Raw genomic sequence first — 13,464 nt, forward strand, 5'->3', positions numbered from 1 at the left:
TTCATCTGGCTTTATCATTTTGTTCTTTTAGATGCCAGGTAAAGACCTTTTTGCTTACTCAGGCCTTTTAGCGTAGATTCAGGTTAAGTTTATTATTACAGCCTGAGACCAGAAAACAGGCAGACAATATTCAGCCAGGTGGACCAATGGTCTGACTTGACACAGCCTATGTAGGCCGAGCTAGCAGTGCAAACGTCGTACTATTTTCCAGCTTCTCTTCCAGCAACATGTTTATGGATAAGCATTCTCTTACCAACAGCATTTCTTATCCAGAGTTCAGACTCTGCTTTCTTGTTCCTGCTTGTTCTTTGCGGTGACCAATTTTGGCGATGGGTGGAGCGGCTTCATAGCTATTTTAGTTAAGTGCTACTTTGGATGAGCAACAGCCGGAGTGGTCAGAGCAGGAGTCACATGGGCGTGCTCAAAAACCAGCCATTTCTCAAGGTGGCAACCGCTGGAGGCAAGTTAAAATTTGCTCTTTTCCTTTGACCTTTTCCAAGCGGCTGTGTTTTCTAGGCATTTTGCTCCTTATGTAGAGCAAGGAATACACAACGCTCTCTTTTGAGAAACCTACAGAATTCATTTTCTAATCCGATGGTGGTATTGGTGCAGCCTTTGGCCCAACTTGCTAGTTCCGAATATGCAAGAAATTCCACACACCAGGACAGTCCCAACACACACATCTGTGCCCCAGCACCCTGTAGTCTATAGAGACTACAGTCTCTCAAGCTGGCATCATGTGAGCCGGCTAAGGATTTTGCCTCTAAATTTGCCGTGTGGGATACATTAAATGCTTTTTATTAAGGGCTTAGTCATCAGCATGACAGGACCACAATGAAGTGGTGTTTCTCTCTCCTACCTCCCCCCCACAAATAATGCAGTGGAGTCTGACGGAGCTGTAAACACAGACGCTCAGCAAAGCAGTTTGGAAACTGGGAGCCAGATGAGGAAACAAGTCACTCTCCAACAGAGATTCCCCCGATCTCCCTCCGAGAGCTTGAGCCAGGGTTTAGTGCTATACTCGCATTAGCTAGGATTCCTTTAATTAGGATCTGAAATCTCACTAGGGCAGCATTCTACACTGTAAGGCCGGAGGGCCAGTGGCAGCTTCCATCAATCCTAAGCATGTCTCCCTGACTAATTGGGCCTCTGCAAAGCTCCGGCCAAAGCTGAAAACTCTGCACAGTCCCTCGGGGGCACCATGTGGAGCGGTCAGTTCTCACCGCCCCATGCTGTGCTTTGCCCATCAAATGGGAAACGGAGCCCCTGCATTATCTTGGAAGGCGTGCACGCGAGCTCAGGTGGGGGGAAGAGTCTTAAAGGGCACTGCCAGCACTGAGAAAAACACAGCATAGTGCAGAGGTCAGCAGAGTGGGAAATGGCTCTTACACTCAGGGGTTGTTGTTTTTTTGCCAAAGTAGCCCCCACTTGCGAAACAGTGAAGTTCCCTGCACGAGGGAGGTGGCACTTGCATTCCAAAGGCCTGCTTCCAGTTTGCAAGGGATGGTTTGCAGGGAGCCAATTAAAGGTAAAGTGTGCCGTCAAGTCGATTTTGACTGCTGGCACCCACAGAGCCCTGTGGTTTTCTTTTGGTAGAATACAGGAGGGGTTGACCATTGCCTCCTCCAACACAGTATGAGGGGATGCCTTTCAGCACCTCCCTATATCACTGCTGCCCGATATAGGTGTTTCCCCATAGTCTGGGAAACAGACCAGCGGGGATTTGAACCAGCAACCTTCGGCTTGTTAGTAAAGTATTTCCCCACTGCGTCACTTAAGGCGCCGGTTAGAACAGTGGAAAGTGGCATTAGCTTCAGTTCAAATCACAAGAAACCAGATACCACATTTCAAGGCCACAAACTTATGCATGCTTACTCAGGAGTAAGCAGAACTGCCGATTCCAGCAGGGTTTCCTTCTGAGGAAATATGCATCAGATGTGGCTTTATGGCACTCTCCACCAATTGTTCTACCTCCTTTCTACAACTTATGTTTTGCTGTCTTGACTGCTGGCATGTGAGCTGAAAGTGCTGGTGAAAAGTCAACGTGGTAATAGATTAGAAAAGCACAGGATCTGAGAAGCCTCGCTCACCCCAATCCACTAGGAAATGGATACAAACCTCATTTTTAAATATGAGAAGTTTTTCATATTTTTAATTATGAGAAATTTTTAAATATGAGAAGTCAAAGCATTTTCCAGCAGCAAAGTCTAAAGAACCGCCTTTGCTTGCACAGAACTCTGTGTGAGCACCAGAACCCTGTAGAGCTTTGGACTGAGGCCACTGTGTCCAAAATATGATGAAGAGGGATTTGTTAGGCTGAAGCACAACACCTCGCTCCTGGGATTCAATGGCCACTCCCACAAAACTATCTCATTCGAGCTATCATTGCCAGTTTAAAGATCTTGCTAATAATTAATGCAAAAGCATCTCTAGACTTGAAGCTGGCTCAGGACACACAGCAAGTGTTACATTACTGCAAGGAAACAAGAGTAATGCAAGCCTTGCTAGTTATCCAAGGCCACCTTGCAGGACAAAAACATCTTTTCCTACGTGCAGGTACCTTATGACTGCACAGGACATCCATTGCTTAAAAAAAAAGAGGGGGGGAAAGAGATGGGAATATATCGCAGTAGGACGGCCCAGTTCCTATGGAGAAGATCTTACAGCAGACAGTGCTCACGCTTGCAGTCACCCATTCAATTGCAAACCAGAGTGGACCCTGCCTAGCAAAGGAGACCAGTCATACTTGCTACCACAAGACCAGCTCTCCTGCCCAACTATCTCACAATGCAAAGTTTGCCTCCGAGAAGACAAAATATTTATACAATTGGGCATTAAGGCAGGCCTGACTCCTACACAGTACACACAATATTGAAATAAGGCCCGACCCATGTGAAGTTATTAGTGCTACATGTTGGCTTGGTTTATATTATTCTTTCATTACCCATTGTTCTCCTCTATGGTCTATTACACCAACTGACAGTTTTTACTGGCATATATTAATAATTTTTCTAGTCACTGCATTAAAATTTCTTCATGTGTTTTGGTATTATTTTATAGCACTTGTCATAGCTGCATTTTGTGTGCGGGGCCTGAAGGCAGGACAGATGTATTTGGGAATTCAGACAAAATCAAGTCCCTCCACCAAACACATAGGGATGTGTGCATGTGTGTGAATGCACGCACGCACATGAGAGAGAGAGAGAATGAACTTCAGTTTGGAACATAATGCCCCTTTCCAGGTTTGCTTTTATTTCTTGTTTTATTCAGATTGGATCTTTTGAACACCAGATTTCCAATCATGTGACTTTAAAGTTCTGAAGAGCAGAACATTAATCTTGATTTTTAAAAAAAAAACTTATGTCAGAGAGAAACAAACGAACACACTTCACATTTTGAGAGTTTTACCAAAAAAGGTTTAACTGTAAAGATGTTGGATTTTGTTTCTAAAATTCACATCTCTACAGACATTCAATGATAGGCATGGAATCTATTTCAGCACGTATTTGGCTTCTGAGATTTCAGAAGATACTGTCCACACACACACTTTCAAGCATATCTTTGCAAACTGTAGGCAACTTATTTTTTTTTTTAAAAGCAGCAAGTCACAATTCTTGGGACACCTGAATTCTGCTCCCAGTGCCAAATTCTATGCTTTGCAAGAACCGTGGCAAACGTGGTCTATCCCTTCTATATAAGGAGGGGAAAGCAGCTCTTGGGCTACATTATGAATTCCTCTCTGGATACAGCATCATCCAACAGGCATGAATAACAAGTTTCTTAGGACTACACTCTTTGCCTGACCTCCTCCACCAGATGATAGGGTTTTTCCAAGCCTAAACTACACACTGAAACAGATTTGTTCAATAGCATCGACCTTTTCACCTGCAATCTGTTCACTAATCTATGATGGGACTAAACAGCATTCTAGACAGCCGACCCACTTTTCAAAAGCCTCCGTTGTAAATAAAAACCGTGTGTGAGCGTCGCTCCACCTTGCTTGCTTCTCCAACCCTCACCTATTGCTTTCCCGGAACCACCTAAAAATCAGGACTGGCAACCATTTTCAAGTGCTGACAGGTATGGCCCAATCACTACAAGACATATAGCATGCGTTCTGAAAATAAGTAATCCCTCAGCAGGGTGGATAGAGAGAGATGATTTTTAGAGACTTAAATTCCATTTTTAAGAAGTGTGGGCTATAATAGGTTTCTCTATTAAATATGACCTTGTTTAAAATGAGATCTGAAGTTAACCCAAGCATATCATCTTCTGGAACTGAATTTTATGAAAAGCTGCTTTTCTTTGTAAAGAAACTACAGTGGGGTGGGGGAACCATTTGCATCAGGCATCGAACAGCACATCATGTCATGTGCTTCAGCTACATGGCACTGGGGAGTCACCAAAGGCCCATCTGGGCAAATGTTTACTCCTGTTATCTGCACTGATCTCATAATTCTTTCTGTGACCGCCACAATCTTTATTCTGAAAGGAACAGCCGCAAAATGCTTAGCCTTTCTTTGTAGGGAAGGTGTTCCCATCTCCTAGTTGTCTTAATTGCTCTTTTGGGGGGGGTGGGGTTAGCTTTTGCAGTGCTAGGACAACCCTTCCAAAATTGGGGGGTGGGGGGAGAGTGGGCAGTCTGAAACCGTGCACAGCATTTCAAAAACGCCGCTACAACATTTACAGCGCGGCAGTCTGATACTGGCATTTTTATTTTCAGTTCCTGGCTTAAGAATTCCCACGACTGGATTTGAGTTTGCAAGTCAATTGCCAGATAAGCCTGCTTTCTCAGGTCCCCCCTGAACTTGAGTCATGTCAGCTGGCTTTCAGGCTGCCAACTTGGAGCAAGAGAGGATGGAACGGCAGCTGAGGCACAGAAACTCCACTAGCAGTTCACTCTTGGGGATGCAGCAAGAAGCCTGGATCAGTGTTCTCTCTAATGTTTTTCATCTCTGTGCAGAATGAGTTTTGTTCTGGGCGGCAGCATCAAGGCAGCATGTGCACACATGCATTTGGAGTGGGACCTTCCTGATTAAACCTGAGTGGGATCTAAAATTAACTGAGCGGACATCAAAAAACATGTATGCACGCACGTGTGCATGCCTTAGAGGGAACAGACCTGGATCTCTGCCCTCCATCCCCTCATCAAAGTTGGAAAAAATAGCTGCTGAGCCAAGCTTTACATGTTCTCTTGCAGCACACCTACTTTCCATCTATGGCACAAAGAAGTCTGGATTGTGCAGGCTGACGGGGAGGAACAAGAAGAGGATCTGGTGGTCCTGTTTGGGGGCAGGGATCTGGGGCTAGATGGGCTTTCAGTGCTACAAAGTGGCTCCCCTGCTAACTGAACAAAGAGTCGCCTTTTAAAAGGGTGATTCTCTTAATTGAGCAGGGGAGAGTGACTGGCCCTATCCAACCCCAGCACAGTATCCCCTGAGGGGCTGTTGCTAACCCTAACCTGTGCTAACTGGGCCAAAAGGCACCTTTTAAATGTAGTGATTCTCTTTATTTAGCAGGGGCAGAGCAACTGGCCCTGTTCACTCCAGCACAGCATTCCTCCAGTGACCATTGTTGGTGTCTATCTTATGTTTCTTTAAAGATTGTAAGCCCTATTTGTGTATTTATTATTTCTCTATATAAACCATTTTGGGGACTTTTGTTGAATAGCGATATATAAATATCTGTCCTACATAAATATTCATATTCCCTTTTAATTGCATTGCCCCAATGCTTTTTGCAGCAACACCCAATATGAAAGCCCTACATCCAAACTGTTGTAAATATCAACATGGACACATGTTGCCAAGTTTTCCCTCATCCTGAGGAGGGAAATTAACCCTTGATACAGAAGTCAAAAGGCAGCAAGACAACTTTAGAAGCCCCGCTGACCGGGCACCTGGGCTTTTCTAGTCCTGACCGCATGGGCACTAGAGAGGTTTGGGCTGCTAGATGATGATTTTAACAATTGTATCTGCAAGAAGTTATGAAACTGCAGTGTGCCAGCACAGAGTTTTTCCACAAAGGCCCTGAAGTTTAAATATAGATATTTCCCCCGGCAGAGAAGATATGGGTACATACTGATCTTCAGTCCCAAAAAACTTCACAAAGAAGCACTTCTTCCCACGAGGCTTCTTCAGGTCTTTAGGCGGGTTGACAATCTGAGAAGCAAAAACAAGAACCACTGTTGAAGAGGTTACAATGACCTCAATTTCCCACTGCTAAATATTTTCACGGCCCTCTATACACCATCTCTTGTACATTGTTTGAAAGATTACAAGCAGCCTCACGCAAAACACCTTGTGACTAAAGACAGATTCATACTGGGAAGGCTACACTCTGCAAGTATGAATACGTGTTCCTGGCTGCCACTGAAAGCACATTGCTCCCCAAACAAAACCTGAAGAGGTATTGGAAATTCCATAGTCCAATATTCCCATGTGGAGCTCCGGCTTGCTCTGTACTGGAATAGTAGTCCCCTTAGAGGACAAAGTTAATGCTCCAAATTCGGACTATTAGACACAAAAATTCTCAGACTTACAAGTATTCAGTGTGTCATGGCTTCAAGGTTCTGGGTCTCAAAGGTACATGTTTGGGGGTGCACTCCCGAATTCCCCATTTGAACAGAAAGGAGTACAAATGTCCTCTTTCTAATTTTTCTAGTATTCAGAGTGCCTCAAACTATGTACATACCAGATTTTAAAGGTTCTGGTTCCTCAGGAAGTACCCCAACATTTTTGATACTGCAGTTTGCAATATGTGTGTGTGCACTGTGCCGTTTGTATCATCTGGAGTCATATCAATCACTTCGACGCTAAGCTTAGTTGGTAGTTCTGCAAATAAGCTCAGCTTCCCTTCCCCAGCATCAGAATAGAATGCATCTCTCTCCAGAGTAACCAATTTATTCCAAGGAAAATGCAGCAAAAACTTAACAGAATCACTGGAAGTAAATCCAGCCGTGTGTCGCAGCCACCAACCATTTCTTGGGTTTCTCTCAGAGCAAGGACCTGGAAATCCTGCGCTAGAGACCCTATTTCAGTAATGAAGCAGAGGATTTTACCAAGAGATTAAGGGGGAGGGCTTCGACTGTTGGATTCCCACTCAAGGGCTATGTGCGAGAATCAATGCCATGGTTACTGCAATTTTGTTTCTACCAAGATGTGCTGCTACAGTGACTGAGAAGATGAGCTGACAGCTCTGCTGAAGGACAATCAAAGCCAAATAATGACGTAAGATGCAGGAACATGCATCTCCAAGGCACAAACACCACTTTGGGGACCTTCCCCCCTTTAAAGTAAATTTGGCTGGACAGATTGATCACCGCAAGCTCCTCAACCACCCACATAATAGTTTTGATACAAAAGGCCAAGCACAAAGGTTTGTACCAATGTGGCATAACCTAGCATGGTCAATTCATAGGATCAGGCTCTACCTCTCATTTTTTTAAAAAGTGCCAGGACTTACTTACAGATAAGGGGGGGGGGGGAGAATGAGTGCCTGTTTCATGGAAAGAGTAGCAAGACCACCTAAATTTGCCTACATTGCTTTTTCTTAATCCAAGCTACTGAACTGAGAAATGCACAAGGGCTTTGATGCACATTTTGGATTAGGTATTAACAGAAATATCTTCCCTCAACATGAAGAGGAAGATCCCACAAGATAACCCAAGCGAACACGAGAATCCACTGAAGAAACTCACCTTTCCTGGCCAAGGAGGATATCGGCCCAGCTTCCCCCTATGGAAAAACCAGAAGTCAGCTAATGGTTATCAAACAAAGGAGCAACTCTTCAACATCTTTCCACTACACAGTACTACTAGAAGAAAAAACCAAGAACTATTTAGTGAAAGAAAAGTGGGACCCAAGACATCACTCCTCTCAATGAAGAACATACAATCAGATCTCCTTCCCTGAGCCGAGGTGGACTCTCGCTAACACCTGCATGGATACAGTTCCTCCCTGGGATAAGAAGTCTTGCAAAGTAGCCCAGAAACGGTTATTAGCCCCCACACCATCCAAGGAGACCACCTGCCCACCTGTTAGTCATTTGAGGCCTTACAGTAAAACCACATACACAGATCCAACTGACTTTAGTAAAGCTTCTTAACCAGAGTTCCCTCTAACATGGATTCCCAGATGCTGTTGATTACAACTCCCATAATCCTCAAGCAAAAGCCATTGCAGCTGGGGATTCTGGGAATTGTAGTCAACAACATCTGGGAGTCCCTGCTCGAGGCAACACTGTTCCTAACCAACCTCATTTGGGTAGTGGTCCTTTTCCAGTCTTCCTAGCAAGACCATTCATTGCTTTCATTTTTAACTTCAAATTAGTACAAATGGCTTCAGGACTAAACAATCTTGAATCTACTAATTGAACTACACATGTATTCCCTGGGCAGAGAGTGGCAACTCCTTCAATGAACTACTTTTCAGATTAAAATAATTATCTCCTGGGTCAATCTAGCACAGTACCTCTCAATAGCAACGGCTGCAATGCCCAAAGCTAAGGAGCAGGCCACAATTTTCATATAAAGAGCATTGCTATGTAGGGAAAAATATTTAAACCTGTGTACATCATCACACATGAAAGAAATCACACAGGCATATTCTGGCCCAATTACAGGTGTCCCCAAGCTGCAACACAAAGTAGCACTCAAACACGCAATCATGGCGAAACAGACATGTAATTTCCAAGGCAAAAGCCGTACACAAGTTTTGCTCACACTTCATGTGAAGATTCATTTAGAGATCAAGAAATGTTCAATTCACGCCCTATCAAATTCTTTTGTTGCGAAAACCATCACGTCCCTTCCTCACAGGAAGGGGGGGGGGAGAGATTTGTCACCTAATCACACAGAGTCAGCAAACCCAATGCTTACATAACCAGCATGGTTTTACATGAAAGCAGAGAATTTGTCTGCAGCTGGCACTATATAAATAATCATTTATCTCCTCAGAATTCAGAACAGAAATAGCTTCAAGAGAAGATTCTATAGACAACACACCCAAGACAACATGACAGAAGCATTTTATTGTAAACATCGCAGATCAAGATATTGCTTGGATTCACATTCTCCCAAGTATAACTTATCTTTCAATGCCTCGCGTAAGATGGCCATGCAACTTGACTTTGCCTAAGACTGGTTTTTGTGTTCAACACAAAAGAATTCATTGGCCCTGGCTAAAGCCAAGCTCAGAGATCCTGCTAAATCATGGTTATGCCACAGCGTGAGCCTGGAGCTCATGCACGAGAGGAGAAAATTTGTAGCTGCCGCTTGTGACTGAGCAAAAATTAGGATTTTGTCACACTGCATCTGAAACTCGCAAGTCCCAGCTCCTTCTAGCCACAGTTAAGCTAGTACTGACTACTCACCCACCCACTGCTCGTGTAGTCCCTTCGGGCGCCCTGCTTGCAGAACTGGAAGACCTTGTGGGATAGATGCAGACCATGAGCCTCGTGTTGCCAATCACAGCCACAGAATGTCTCATTACAAAGGCCCCAACAGTGGCTGTACTCAAAGAGGAGACCAAGAAGCACATCTGACTTTTGACAGTTCCAACCAAGACACTCAAACCTGCTAAAGAAATCCCACTTTTGTAGCACTGGTATCAGCTGACAACCCTGTTCCACTGATGCTCTCATTACATTAGTAACTCTTCCGCTTCTAGCTCTGGACTTGCTCTCCAACTCTACTAACTTCATAGATAAGGACTAGATCCCTCTGCAATGGCCTCACATAAGAACAAGATTTGAGATTCTTGAGCCTTGTTAGGTACATAGCGATGAGGTGGTCAATATGTTGCTGTATATGGGGTTGGATTTGAAAAGGGCTCGGAAAACTGGTCCAAAATAGGGCTGCTAGATTATTAGCTGGGACTAGGCATTTTGATAATATGACACTAGCGATTTGTCACCGGTGCTGGCTCCCAGTCCATTTCTAGGCCCAATTCAAAGCACTGATTTTAGCTTTTAAAGCCCTTAACATTGGGGCCTGGGGGCCTAAACGAGTGCCTTGCCCCAAACATCCCTGCCCAGATCTTAAGAACCTCTTCTGAGACCCTGCTCCAAGGACCTCCACCAAATGAAGCAAGTCAGTTGGCTACTGGAAGATGACATCTTTCAGCAGCAACACCCCATTATGGAATAGCCTTACCCCCGCGAGGTTCGTCTGGCGCCATCATAATGGTCTTCAAGGTTCCAACTGAAGACTTTTTTATTCACCCAGGCTTTTTAAAACTTAAGTTCATAGCTTTGATATTTTGAAGTTTTATTTGTGTTCTAAGTGTACAGAGTTGTTTGGTTTTGTCGGGGGCTTTGTTTTGCAAGTGCCAAGAGAACCTTTGTTATGGGTCAGCTATAAAGGTATTACTACATGTCACACCTTTTGATGGATCAGCTTCTGTGTGGTTCTTAGTCACAATAAGACTGCAAGAAGTCAGAAAATCAGAAAGAGATGGCCCTCTGAATCTCTAACCTTGGCAAAACCTAGGTAAAGAACCTGCCTTGCATGCTGACTTTCAAAGAAGTTGCAGTCTGACCTGATGAGGTCAGGTCATAATTGAGTGAGATCATGCCATCCACTCATTCAGGAGAGTCTAATGTAGCCCAATTTATATTCCCTCTCCTAAAGTAGCAATAACCACACACCCCTTTGTGCCACTAATGTGCTGGAAGTGCTCCAAACTTAGGAAGGCACACCTGCTCTTAAGAGTAACTGCTTTATTTCCTTTAGAATCTGACCTGGAGTAACTGCCATACTGGTTTTAATGGGGGTGACATGAACCTCCATAGAAGTGGCACTTTCCATATTTGTATTTTAAAAGTCACGAACTTCTGACTTGCACAGTTCTTTTGACAGAGAAAATGCAATGCATCTAAGTTTCCTATCCATTAAATGGTTGCATTCTGTGACCTACCTCACAAAATTGTTGGTGATGAGAAAAGAGAGCCCATGAGGACTGGTGGACTGAGTGTTGGAGTTGAGTTTAAATCAGCTATAGACTCACTGGATGGCCTTGGCTAAGTCACTGCATCTCAACTTCAGATCCTCAAAACAGGAATAGCAACTTGACTCAGAGGAGTGTTGTGGAAAATAAATATGGCAAAAATTGTGCATTAAATGTGCTATAATTTTTCATAGCTTTGTGTATGTCACAGGATTGTTGTGCTTCAATTACTCATTGAGACTTGCAATAATAGAAAATGTCATGCTAAAATCCAGATAATAACAGTAAACACAACAACAACTCCCAGAACTTATCTTGAAGTTAGCTGGCCCTATAAAAACTTCACCCTGGCTCCAACCTGCAATTCTGTTTAACAACACTCCTTCACACATGGACACACTTTTTGAACATCCAGTGTGCTTTGGATACATCATGGCAATTCTTACAACCACCCAGTTAAAAAAAAACAGTATCATCCTTGGAATGCAAAAGTGGGAGGGTGGGTTGAGAGAGGAGGCTGAAGTTAAGCAAAAGTGGGTTGTTTACAACCAACTAGTAAGTCTGTGGCCAAGGTGAGTTTTGAACGAGGACCTTCCTGGGTCCCAGCTCATTCTTACCTACCACCCTCTGAACAACTGAACAACTTCAACACACTTGCTCCTACAGCAGTTATTCTTCTCCATTCAGATTTGAATCTGGTTCACTGCCATACCGACTACAAAGATCTGCAAACCTAAAACACACTTCTGAGGAAGAAAGCCCTATTGAACACAAAGGGACTTCTGTGTGAAATTGCAAAGGATCACACTGTTAAGCTGCAATCCTATGCACATTTACTTCCAAAAAAAGCCCCAACAAATTCAGCCAGGGTGGGGGAAAGAAACCTTACCTTCATGCATAAGGCTGGTGGTATACATGTTAAAGGTCTCCTTTAGGACTGTCCCACTGGCAGGAAACTGCCCTTGGTTCCTTTCCCATCATCACAGGCTGGCCCCAACCCTCTCCTCCCCACCAGGAGAAAGACCTCTGCTTCCTCCTCCCCAAGACTGCCAGTGACCCCAAATCCCTCTACGTGCCCTCCACCCCCAAAAGCTTTTTAAAAACCCTCTTCTTCTATCCATTTTTTCTCATGGTTCTTATTGTTTTAACTGATGTTAATGCTTTATTATCATGTTTAGGGAGTTTTCCTGCATTTTAAATTTTGCCTTGGGATGAGCTTTACGAAAGGCAGCATAGAAATTACCTGTATTTGCCCCAATAGAAGATGCCCATAAACCTAAGACAACCCCCACCCCTTAAAAGGCAGAGCTTAAATACAGGTTATGCTCAAAAGGAACAGCACTCCCAAATTCAGGTACACCCAGTAAACCAGTGTTTCTTAACATTGGGTCCCCAGATGCGGCTGGACCACAATGCCCATCACCCCCAGCCACAGAGGACATGGCTGGTGGGGGGCCATGTGTTGTAGTTCCAATAGCTTCTTGGCACCCAAGGTTAAGAAATTCGGCAGTAAGCTATGAAACAAAGAAAAAAAGTTGTCTCCTTCTACAACTTCGCCCCCGCTGCAGATATTGGACTACAATTCCCATCCTCCCTGACTACTGGCCAATGTGGCTGGCTGGGGGTGATGGGCATTGTAGTAACAACAACAACAACAACAAACAGTTGGAAAGCTGTTGTTGTGCAGCCCTGTTCTACAAGTTCTTCCCACCCCACTTTCTCAGGGGACCGCTACCCCACCTCACCCTCACCCCCACCCCCCCTTCAGCAGGATCTCCTCTCCCACGACTCTTGGGCGACCCCCCGCCCGCCCACCCACAGCCAGCCCCTTCTTTTTCCTTCCCAACCCCCCCACGGCCCAGGAGGGGGAAGGGCGCCGCCCAGGCCTCGGGCCTCCTCCTCCTCCGCTGGGCCTCAGTGGGGCCCCTCTTCTTCCTCCTCTTCCCTCCTCCTCCTCCTCAGACTCACCACACCAAGTCTCCGAGCCGCAGGTTCACGGGCGGAGGAGGAGGAGCAGGAGCCGCCGCCGCCGCCGCCATTTTCCCCACCCAGCCGGCACCGTCGCCGCCCCGCCACGCCCCTCCTCCGGCGTCGCCCGCCCCCCCACCTCCTCCCTCTCGACCGCGCGGAGGCTGCCGGGAAACGGGCTCGCGCACCACCCAGCCAAAGCGCCCCCACCCCGCAACGGCGGCGGCCCCAGCAGCAGCGACGGCGACGCGATTGGAGGAGGAGACCCAGGGGAGCCGCCCAACCTGCGCGCCGATAGGCCGGGCCCCCGCACGTGAGGCGGGCCACCTCGTGACGGACAACGACGGCGCTGGCTCGTGGAGTTCGCGCCTAGTAGGCGTAACTTCCGGTCCTTTTAGGACCTCATGGGCTTCTCGGATTTGGGTTCCCTCCCTCCGCGACGTCGTCGGGCTTCAGCGACGCTCAGGACCTTGCCGCTGGGGCTTATGGGGGTTGAAGTCCAACGACCCTTAGATATAGGATGATGATAAGCAGCAGCTTAATGCAGGCC

General features: G+C 45.7%; 1 protein-coding gene across 10 annotated transcripts in view; it reads right to left on the reverse strand.

The window, feature by feature from the left end:
* GLYR1 (glyoxylate reductase 1 homolog) overlaps positions 1-13,192 on the reverse strand; it is a 34,911-nt gene extending 21,719 nt beyond the window's left edge. For 4 of the 10 annotated variants that reach the window (XM_053275781.1, XM_053275780.1, XM_053275775.1 and 1 more), the window contains exons 1-4: positions 11,836-11,878; positions 9,373-9,574; positions 7,700-7,736; positions 6,082-6,161 (exon numbers count right to left, since the gene is read on the reverse strand). In XM_053275781.1, the coding sequence (XP_053131756.1) occupies positions 6,082-6,161; positions 7,700-7,736; positions 9,373-9,574; positions 11,836-11,863 (347 nt within the window). In that variant the 5' untranslated portion in view covers positions 11,864-11,878. Of the gene's footprint in view, positions 1-6,081; positions 6,162-7,699; positions 7,737-9,372; positions 9,575-11,835; positions 11,944-12,914 lie in introns of those variants that run through there. The other 6 variants (XM_053275783.1, XM_053275782.1, XM_053275779.1 and 3 more) reach the window with 4 other exon arrangements.
* Between the last annotated feature and the right edge of the window lie 272 nt (positions 13,193-13,464).

This window comes from Hemicordylus capensis, chromosome 13, assembly GCF_027244095.1.
Source record: "Hemicordylus capensis ecotype Gifberg chromosome 13, rHemCap1.1.pri, whole genome shotgun sequence".
In the NCBI taxonomy this organism is placed as follows: Eukaryota; Metazoa; Chordata; class Lepidosauria; order Squamata; family Cordylidae; genus Hemicordylus; species Hemicordylus capensis.